The sequence below is a fragment of the Cornus florida genome, unplaced genomic scaffold (genome assembly GCF_030987335.1).
Source record: "Cornus florida cultivar Cherokee Brave unplaced genomic scaffold, ASM3098733v1 CherokeeBrave_3.0.0_Hap2_Chr01, whole genome shotgun sequence".
Classification (NCBI taxonomy): Eukaryota; Viridiplantae; Streptophyta; class Magnoliopsida; order Cornales; family Cornaceae; genus Cornus; species Cornus florida.
This window is the reverse complement of record NW_026775571.1, coordinates 88,453,871-88,464,299: the sequence shown is the minus strand read 5'-3', so window position 1 is coordinate 88,464,299 and position 10,429 is coordinate 88,453,871. Positions and strand designations below refer to the sequence as shown.

The window sequence follows — 10,429 nt, the reverse complement described above, 5'->3', positions numbered from 1 at the left end:
TATTCTTCGTTTTTACGATTTTCAAAACGTGTCTACGCATTTAGAAATTGAGGCTGAAATATGTAATGGAACACAATGCTAAATTTTAGTTCTTGAAGATCATGTCACATAACCAGCTAACCCAATATCACCGGAAAACAAAATATAACAAGGAAAGAAAAAACGAAAAAAAAGCTAGATATTTTTAATTAGACAACTAAAAATAATTAGGCTTTTTCAAGTCAATTCAGTGCACACGGGAGGATCCAAATTCCTACTAAATGCCACCACACTTACTCTCATGATATGGAAGTATTGAGTCATAACAGGTTCCCTTAATTTTAACCTATCTGTATGAGTAGACTGGTAACACCATCATGGTATCATAAGTTCTTTAAAATGCATATATAATTGTAAAGTAGACACTTCCATAGCCATAAAGAGAGGTTCATTATTCATTAGGCTCTCACGGTACACGGTACATAATTAAGCCTCTCTAAGGAAAAACCTCAATAACTGACCTTAAACCAAAGATGGGTGTTATCTTGTAGCTACTAAAACCAGCTTCCAGGAAGAGTTTCTCCCATTCTTTCTCATTTCTCTCTCTCCCAGTAACCAGAACCATCATCAGTATATCAAAGACGAGCTTTGTTTCTGCAATGTCATGTTCATCTTTCTCACCATTTATCACCATGTCTATGATAATAACTTTCCCTCCACCTTTGCTTGGAATGGCTTCTCTGCATCTCTTCAGTATCTTCACACAATCCTCGTCGCTCCAATTATGCAAAACACACTGCCAATCACTTGTCTTCATCATCATAAATTCTTAAAACATAAATATTTTCCATTTATTTTTCTTAATTTTTTCTCACTATTTTCAATTTTAAATTAAATTTAATAATTTCAGAACTCTTCAAAATTTGGAAAACAAGTCCTCCCTCTTCTATAACTATTCCATAGACAATAGCTGAGTTTGGAAATAAATTAATAATCCCCTTGGCACAAATTTTAGGTAATACAGCAAAATAATTTTAAAAGAACAAATAAATTAATTCTCAAATTTCACAAAGGAATAAAATGTAAACCTTGAATAAAATGGCATCTGCAGAAGGGATAGACTGAAACATATTTCCTCCAACATAATTCAGGTTCTCACTCTCTGGAGAGCTGGCGACAACTTGTGGGAGGTCAAATACTGTGCATTTGATATGAGGGAACGCCTCCAAAACAATCCGAGCAATGACTCCTGTGCCACCTCCTACATCAACCAGTGAATGCAACTCTCCAAATATATCCTTGCAGTCTCCAACAATCAGTCTCATCATTTGAGAGTCGCTGGCCATGGCCTTATTAAAAATGTTGTTGAATTCGGGGTTTTGATCTCCAAATTCCCACATCTTAACCCCATGTGCAGTTTCGAATGCATTGATCTCATCGCTCCGAAACCAATCTCCCAAGAACTGCCATGGAGTGAATAGACCCGGATGAACCATTGCCTGAACAAATGGCGCCAAAGTGATGAGTTCATCTTTGAGGAGGAGCTTAGAACATGGAGTGAGAACATACCCTTCTTCTTCTTCTTCTTCTTGATTTACATGAATTTTCGTGGTAGCGAAGAAATTAGAGTGCACCAATAAGCGCATGAGCCGGTGAACATGACTGGTTTTTGTGGGAGGAAGCTGAAGTGCTGTGACTAGCTGGGGAAGAGTAATGGGTTGTTTATGGTTGTGAATGATGTCTGGTATGCCTAGTTGAAGAGCAGAACTAAGGCACATGGAATTCGCAAAGTTGAATATGTGTTTGTAGATGTGAGCTTGAGCTTGTAACAACTCACTTGATTCTTCACCATGATTGGGATCCATGAATTCTGTACTTCCTTTTTTCCTTACTGGTTCCCCACACATTAGTCATGGAGCTGCTATTAATAAATATTCAAAGTCGTTGGACGGGAATGGTTGATAAGAAAAGTCCTATAACCTATAGATTGCAACGGTGATACTATGTGGCTGACATCGTTTTACAAAATCAATAATGTATTAACGAAAATTACCGACTTTTTCACAATTCAATAAATATAAAACCAGCCACTGAGCATCCTATAAAGGCTTGGGTCCCTCTATCATTATTTTAAGAAAATTATGCGGACTTGGGTCAACATTGTTTTAAGAAAAAATTATGCAGGAAAGTGAAGTACAGGAGAGGGAAAAAAAAAAATATATATATATATATATATATGTACTATACCTGAAAATTTTCGGATGAAGTTTATCTAGCTCAGGCAAGAATTGAAATTCTGTCCACTTTCGATTTGGAAAAGTCCTTTAATTCTTAAAGAAAAGTCTTAATGTGAATCAGATGAATGGACCTCATTCAAGAAGAGTGAGATAAGGGAATTGTTATAAATGGATGGAAGATTTAGTGATATCATATCTTTATTATTTAAAAGAAGGTTAGGGATCCAAATCTCATGTATGTGGAAAAGTGATCATCACAGACACAGTATCTTCACACAATCCTCATCTCCCCATACATGAGATTTTTTCACCCACATACATGAGATTTGGATCCCTAACCTTCTTTTAAATATTTCCTTGCAGCTTCTAAGAGCCAATCTCATTGATCCCGAATCACTCTCCATTGTGTCGTTTAAAAGCTTGTTAAGTTGAGGGTTTTGGTCCACAGAGTCCCATAAGCTAGCTCCATGCGCAGTTTCAAATGCTGTGAGTTCATTGCCTCAAAACCAATCTCCCAATACTTGCCATGGAGAGAGTAAAAGTGGATCAACAATGGCTTGCACAAACGTAGACAAGCTGGTGAGTTCGTCTTTGAGGAGCAGCTTAGAAGATGGAGTGAGAACATACCCTTCTTCTTCCTCCTCTTCCTGATTTTCATGAATTTTCGTCGTAGCAAAGAAGCCAGAGTGCACTAGCAAGCGCATGAGCCGGTGAAGATAACTGGTTTTGGCGGGAGGAAGTTGAAGGGCTGTGACCAAGTCAGGAAGAGTAATGGGATGCTTATGGTTGTGAATTATGTCTGGTATGCCTAGTTGAATAGCACATTTTAGACATAATGAATTTGCAAAAGCGAATGTATGCTTATATATGTGAGCTTGAGCTCGAAACAGCTCACTCGATTCTTCGCCATGATTGGGATCCATGAATTTGTAGTTCCTATCCTCAGTTCCTCACAGATTTGCCCTGCAGCTCCCTTGGATTTATAGTTGGATGGATAGGTTTGGGACAATGAAGTCTTATTCTAGACCACCTACAGTAACTAAAATGATATCCACAGCTGAGGAGGGAAAAGTCTAAAGAAAAGATGAAATTTAGTAGAAACTTTCTACCTAGAACACGTGTGGATAAAATTAGTATGAAGAGGCGTATTTTGGTTGACAAGTGATATCCACAGAGAGAAAAATCTTGGGAAAATAAGAAATTTTATAAAAAGATAAGTGGAAAAGAGTCGTATGAAGAGGCGTATCTTGGTTAATCAAGTAAAGTATTGAGAATGATGATCAAAAACTGATGGTGGAAAGCTAACACAATTTTCTGGTATAATTTAAAAGGTCGGTTTCGATTCGAAAAGACTCCATCAAATACAGGTCAACTCGTAAAAATTAATAGCTGTTGTTTTTAAGTTAAGATTAATAGCTGTTGTTTTTAGGTTAAATTTTCATCGTTTAGGGTTCGATTGGCATGCATTATAGTATTATTTTTTTTATGTTGATATTTAAATTTGGGTTCATATCATGTGTTGGGACAGTTGTTATTGGTTTGGAATAGTTCATAATATATCAGATTTTTTTGTTCCAAACTCATATCATCAAATTGGTGATATTATGTATTTTTTTTATAATAGCAGAGGAAATAAAGTAAAATTTTGAATTTTTCAAAATAAATTTTCATTATCAAATATGGTTTTAATTTTTACCCAAAATACTACTAAAAAAAACAAAAACGATTATTTTAATATTGATAAAAAACATAATGACTAAAACACATCACATGCCAAACGAATCTTAGGATTCAAAATTGTGGTAGGTTTTTTATGAATTTTTTCATTATATATATGTGTACCATATGAAACAAATTATTTTTTAACTAATAATATTTTTCGGAGTTTTTTTTTTACCAGTATTTCATGAATTCAAATAATTTATTGTTTATTCATGAACTTTCCTACCTTTCGGTTCGTGAAACGAGGACGTGTGATATTTTGTCAATATTTGAGTTAGAAAAACTTTTTGAAGACTAATTGAAAGGAAGAGACAAACTCATGCTAGTCATTAGTTTGTTGGGAGTAAAAGGCATCTTATCTCTCACTCAATGAGAGAAGCCAAAAGCAATTTGATTTGTCATCCTTGATGCCTAATTGACTTTGAAAAAAAGGTGAGCTACTTATCCTTCCACAATTGAATATTATATGACATATGGCATAATCACTGAATATTGTATAAATAAATGATAGAATCTATTAATTTAAAGATGCTGAGGGTGACATAAATTTCATATCTTTTATTCCACATTCTTTAAATTCGTAAAATATATCATTATTTCGCAAGCCTTATCAAAATTTTACTATTTTATTCTTCATATTGTTATCCAAATACATTTGCGACCGTATTAAATCACCAAGAAGGACAAGCCCCACTGGTGGAATCATATACATTTGCAATCATATTGAATTTCATTTGAGAGTTCGAATTCTTTTTGGACAAGCCCCACCTGGGCTAGGGTTTTCTTTCGAAACCCTGGTAACAAAATCCTCTTCAGTCGAATGGGCACCGTTATTGGACCGAGCGGAAGCCTTTGAACCCAATTTTTGCAATATGGTGAACGCTCAATGAAGGAAACGAGATCTCATTCTGATGCTGAGTGAAATTCAAATAAATTATTGAAGGTTTTTGAAGTCTAACTGAGCTCTGGAAGTTGAGGATGGTTTTAGGATGAAGAGGACACTCTGCCCATTTGTGAACTAGGGTTTTAGATGTATGTAGATGACGAGCATTTGGGCATCTCATCATCTAAAGAGTGTTTTGGTGGTTATGATGTGAAACTTTTCAAATCCTCCCTGGGTTACCAAACCATAGCCAACAATTTTTTTCTTTGGAAGGTAAATGGAATAGAAAAAGTTCAATTAGAAGAAGATATGGTAAATTACCTACCTAATAAAAAACAAATTTAAAAAAAAATAAAAAATAAAAATAATGATATTGCTTATTTATTTATGACATCACATCACAGTATAAAAATTGGCAATTTATTGACTTAACCATCACATTTATTATTATTTCAGTAGATAAAATGGGTTCAATGAGTACAAAATTCTTAACAAAGGAGCACAAAATTCTGAAGTTGATATTCAAAGCCAAACTATGATGTATTATTTTATTTTTTGATTGGAAGTGACATTACTTAATTCACTCATACTTGTTTGTATTTATTATCATTCAAGAAAATATACTTATCATTCAAGAAAATATACGTAAATAAACGTTTAAAGGACAATTGATTTACATCCCTATTTATAGGCAGAGCGCGTTAGAATAAAAGGCCATAAAAGGGACGTATACCACATGTAGAGCTTTTAGAATGGATCTTTAGAATATTCCCTAAAGAATATCTAAGATATTTTACCTACCTACCAAACAATTCTACAGTATTTTAGACCAAACAAATAAAGTATACAATTTTACACAATCATAATTCTAAAACAACTTGCCATGCAAACCATCAATATCAAGCTGTGCAGTCCTGGGCGTTTATATGGCATAACCTTCCAATATCCGATATATATATATACACATATATACACACAGTATATATTAAGAAAATCCACTTGCAGCATGTGATTGTCAATTTATTTTTGCAAAAAAAAAAAAAGAATTAAAAGAATTCACAAAAGAATCAATTTACTCTACCAATCATATGTAAATATTTACTTCATAATTGTGTTTAACCCAATATAAGGATAACCATTTGATCAGACATAAATGCTTAGTATATATTTGCCTAACTTGAATATTGTCTAATTAAATTCAAATCAAAATGACCTTGAAAAAATAAGTAAAATAATAACAGTAAAAAAGTCGAAAAAAAAAAAACAAGTACATCAAAATATGCCATGTTAATTAGTGGTTTTCTTAGTTTAAGATTAGTCATTCATGAAACGATCAAGACTCGAAGCATCAGGCTCTCTTTTTGTTCATCCATCAATGCATTACTGAAACTATACATGAAAATTTCAAATAGAGTTCGAAAATTTAGACAATAAACTTAAAGTTACAAACATATAAAAGTCTGGAAAAAAAAAAAAAGTACAAATAAAAAAAATAAAAAAATCCGTAAACCTGAGAGTAGTGGGACAAAAAAACAGAGAACACTCCTTTTTTTTTTCCAACTAAAGTAAAATCTAGAGAGAGAAAATGATAGGAGAGAGAAATAAACGATTTGTGAGTTTCAGTTTTCCATTTAAGGAAGGGGAAATTTTTTTCAATAATAATTATATATGCATGTATTATGTGGGAGGTGCTATTTCTTTTTGGAATTATGTTGAAACAGACTTGGGTAATATATGAATTTAAATATATAATATGTAGGTTGTATATTATATTACTTAGGAGGAAATGATACAATTAATTCAAGGAAGAGGAAAAGTTTTTCAATAATATGATGTGTATGTATGTATGTATATATTTATACGTGGGACGCCCTATTTTTATTGAAATTAATGGAGGTGATTTAATTAGACTTTTTATTTTTTTAAAAAATGAAAAATGTTAAGAAAATAGGATAGGGGCTCATTTTCACTAGAAGTTTAAAGTGAATTTCAATTTTCTAATTAAGGAAGAGGAAAAGTTTTTCAATAACTATATATGCATGTATATATTTATACGCGAGAGGTGTTAATTTTTATTCGAATTAATGGAGGCCATTGAATGAGAATTTATTAGACTTTTTATTTTACAAAAAATAAAAAATGTTAAGAAATTAGGATGGGGCTTATACTATTTTTATTGGAATTAATGGAGGTGATTTAATTAGATTTTATTAGACTTTTTTATTTTTTTATTTTTAAATAAAAAATGTTAAGAAACTAGGATAGGGGCTAATTTTTATTAAGAAATTTAAAGTGAATTTCAATTTTCTATTCAAGGAAGAGGAAAATTTTTCAATAACTATATATGCATGCATATATTTATATGTGAGACGTGCTATTTTTTATTAAAATTAATGGAGGCAGTTTAATGAGACTTTATTAGACTTTTTTATTTTACAAAAAATGAAAAACATTTTAAAATTAGAATAGTATATATAGATAGATAAACCAGATGTCTCGATAGCCCAACTACTCTATGCATCTACTAATTTAACTTCTAACATTTCTTACTTTGTAAAAATATATATATATAGATAGATATATAAGGCTGTACGTGTTTGTTCGGACTCATCATTAAAATATCTTTTAGCCTTTTAAGCATTTTGGTTAATTGCAAATTATTTTTAACATTTTTAATTTACCGGAAAAGGAGAATAGCTTTCATAGCTTAAATGCTACTTCTCTTCTCTTCTCTTCTTTTTTTCCATGCAACCTAGTAACTTTTGAAATATATGGAAACTCATATACCCAAACAATAATTATTTATATACATATACATAGATCCTAAAAATATATATATATATACATATACATAGGAATAATTTAATCAATTATAACTATTGGGGACACAGTTTAATATAACAGAAAGAATGCTTAGTATAAAACAACTTAACAAAAGTATTTACCAAAAAAGAATCATACAAAAATGATCCAAAATACCCATCAGCCTTTGTTAAGTATATTACAGAAATGCCCACTAAATCTAACATAAAATTACAAAACAAACCTTTAACAATCTAACAAAAAATCTTATTTTCAGCTTTGGAACCCATTTCCCATCTTTCCTCTCTATTTCATCTTTGTTGCTCACGCTAGGCAAGCAAACCGAAATTAAAGAACACATTATTCCATCATAATTTCCGACTAAACGCTGAATTCAAACACAATAAAATTCATTAAAGGTTCATTTTCAGACACTATATTTTATTCTCTCTCGTCTATGTGGCTCACGCTAGGGCAAAATAAATGGTTTTGACCAAAGGCCAATTTCAAACACAATTAAAGCTGTATCTCTCTTAGTTTGTTTTTCATAACAATAAAAAATTTCAATGCTTCATTGTCATCAGCCTTTGGTTTATTGTGTTTCTTTTGCTACAGCAGGAGCCAATTGCATCAGAGCATTAAGTGTAGAATATTTTCTGAATAATGTAAAACATTTACTGAATAATATAAAACTTGTGCTTAAGCAACGTAAAAAAATTTTACTTCACTAATGTAAAACATTCATTGCGCTAATGTAAAATTTTTACTGAATAATGTAGAACATTTACTGTTTAATATAAAACATTTATTGAATAATGTAGAACTTGAAATTCCAAAACGATTTGGCTGCAAATTTGAAACTTCTTCATCGAAGGCGTCAATGGCAAGAGGGAGAGAGACAGTGACTCCATCATGGACTGGTAACCCCATCATCGAATCATAAGTTTTTAAAAATACATACATAATTGTAAAGTAGACGTACACTTCCATAGCCATAAAGAAGTTCATTATTCATTAGGCTCTCACAGAACATAATTAAGCCTCTCTAAGGAAAAACCTCAATAACTGACCTTAAACCAAAGATGGGTGTTATCTTGTAGCTACTAAAACCGGCTTCCAGGAAGAGTTTCTCCCATTCTTTCTCATTTCTCTCTCTCCCAGTAGCCAGAACCATCATCAGTATATCAAAGACGAGCTTTGTTTCTGCAATGTCATGTTCATCTTTCTCACCATTTATCACCATGTCTATGATAATAACTTTCCCTCCACTTTTGCTTGGAATGGCTTCTCTGCATCTCTTCAGTATCTTCACACAATCCTCGTCGCTCCAATCATGCAAGACACACTGCCAATCACTTGTCTTCACCATCATAAATTCTTACAACATAACATAAATTCCATTTATTTTTCTTAAATTTTTCGCACTATTTTCAATTTTAAATTAAATTTAACAATTTCACAACTATTCAAAATTTGGAAAACAAGTCCTCTCCTATAACTATTCCATAAACAATAGTTGAGTTTGGTAATAAATTAATAATCCCCTTGGCACAAATTCTTGGTAATAGAGCAAAATAATTTTAAAAGGACAAATAAGTTATTCTCAAATGGAAGAAAATTCGAACCTTTAATAAAATGGCATCTGCAGAAGGGATAGACTGAAACATATTCCCTCCAACATAATTCAGGTTCTCACTCTCTGGAGAGCTGGCGACAACTTGTGGGAGGTCAAATACTGTGCATTTGATATGAGGGAACGCCTCCAAAACAATCCGAGCAACGACTCCTGTGCCACCTCCTACATCAACCAGTGAATGCAACACCCCAAATATATCCTTGCAGTCTCTAACAATCAGTCTCATCATTTGAGAATCGCTGGCCATGGCCTTATTGAAAATGTTGTTGAATTCGGGGTTTTGATCTCCAAATTCCCATATCTTAACCCCATGTGCAGTTTCGAATGTATTGATGTCATTGCTGCGAAACCAATCTCCCAAGAACTGCCATGGAGTGAATAGAACCGGATGAACAAGTGCCTGAACAAATGGCGCCAAGGTGACGAGTTCATCTTTGAGGAGGAGCTTAGAACATGGAGTGAGAACATACCCTTCTTCTTCTTCCTCTTCTTCTTGATTTACTTGAATTTTTGTGATAGCAAAGAAATTAGAGTGCACCAATAAGCGCATGAGCCGGTGGACATGACTGGTTTTTGTGGGAGGAAGTTGAAGGGCTGTGACTAGCTGGGGAAGAGTAATGGGTTGTTTATGGTTGTGAATGATGTTTGGTATGCCTAGTTGAAGAGCAGAACTAAGGCACATGGAATGTGCAACATTCAATATGTGTTTGTAGATGTGAGCTTGAGCTTGAAGCAACTCACTTGATTCTTCACCGTGATTGGGATCCATGAATTCTGTTGTTCCTTTTTTCCTTTTTTGTTCCTCACAAATTAGTCATGGATCGAGCTGATATTAATAAAGATTCAAAGTTGTTGCATGGGAATGTTGTCCTGTTAGGAACCTAGAATTATCGACCTACTATAGTTTACAAAATCAATAGATACAATGAAAATGACTTGACTTGTTTCAAAATTCAATAAATTAATATAAAACACGTGCAACCATGTGAAGAGTACTGTTAGCACACTTGCATCCACCGAGCATCTATAAAGAACTCTGCTCAAGGCTCGGGTCCCTCTAGCATTATTTTAAGAAACTCATGGAAAATTTTGGATGAGAGAAGCCAAAAGCAATTTGATTTTTCATTCTTCATGCTTAGTTGATTTTGAAAAAAAGTTGGAGCTACTTAC

General features: G+C 32.9%; 2 protein-coding genes across 2 annotated transcripts; both read right to left on the bottom strand.

Annotated features, from left to right (window-relative positions):
- Positions 1-360: 360 nt before the first annotated feature.
- Positions 361-1,931, bottom strand: LOC132305095 (trans-resveratrol di-O-methyltransferase-like). Its single transcript, XM_059802777.1, has 2 exons — positions 1,068-1,931; positions 361-775 (listed from the first exon to the last, which is right to left on the bottom strand). The coding sequence occupies exons 1-2, from the start codon at positions 1,884-1,886 to the stop codon at positions 476-478; spliced, it is 1,119 nt and encodes a 372-aa protein (XP_059658760.1). The 5' UTR covers positions 1,887-1,931; the 3' UTR covers positions 361-475.
- A 6,391-nt stretch (positions 1,932-8,322) lies between these two features.
- Positions 8,323-10,125, bottom strand: LOC132305087 (probable O-methyltransferase 3). The gene is made up of 2 exons (XM_059802772.1): positions 9,249-10,125; positions 8,323-8,968 (listed from the first exon to the last, which is right to left on the bottom strand). The coding sequence occupies exons 1-2, from the start codon at positions 10,026-10,028 to the stop codon at positions 8,669-8,671; spliced, it is 1,080 nt and encodes a 359-aa protein (XP_059658755.1). The 5' UTR covers positions 10,029-10,125; the 3' UTR covers positions 8,323-8,668.
- Positions 10,126-10,429: the final 304 nt, after the last annotated feature.

What these genes read in the sequence shown, in the direction of transcription:
- LOC132305095 (XM_059802777.1), bottom strand. Translation starts at nt 1,886, where the DNA reads ATGTGTGGGGAACCAGTAAGGAAAAAAGGAAGTACAGAATTCATGGAT. An exon ending in CAGATGCCATTTTATTCAAG is followed by an intron (nt 776 to 1,067) that starts GTTTACATTTTA and finishes AGTGATTGGCAG; the next exon opens with TGTGTTTTGCATAATTGGAG.
- LOC132305087 (XM_059802772.1), bottom strand. Translation starts at nt 10,028, where the DNA reads ATGGATCCCAATCACGGTGAAGAATCAAGTGAGTTGCTTCAAGCTCAA. An exon ending in CAGATGCCATTTTATTAAAG is followed by an intron (nt 8,969 to 9,248) that starts GTTCGAATTTTC and finishes AGTGATTGGCAG; the next exon opens with TGTGTCTTGCATGATTGGAG.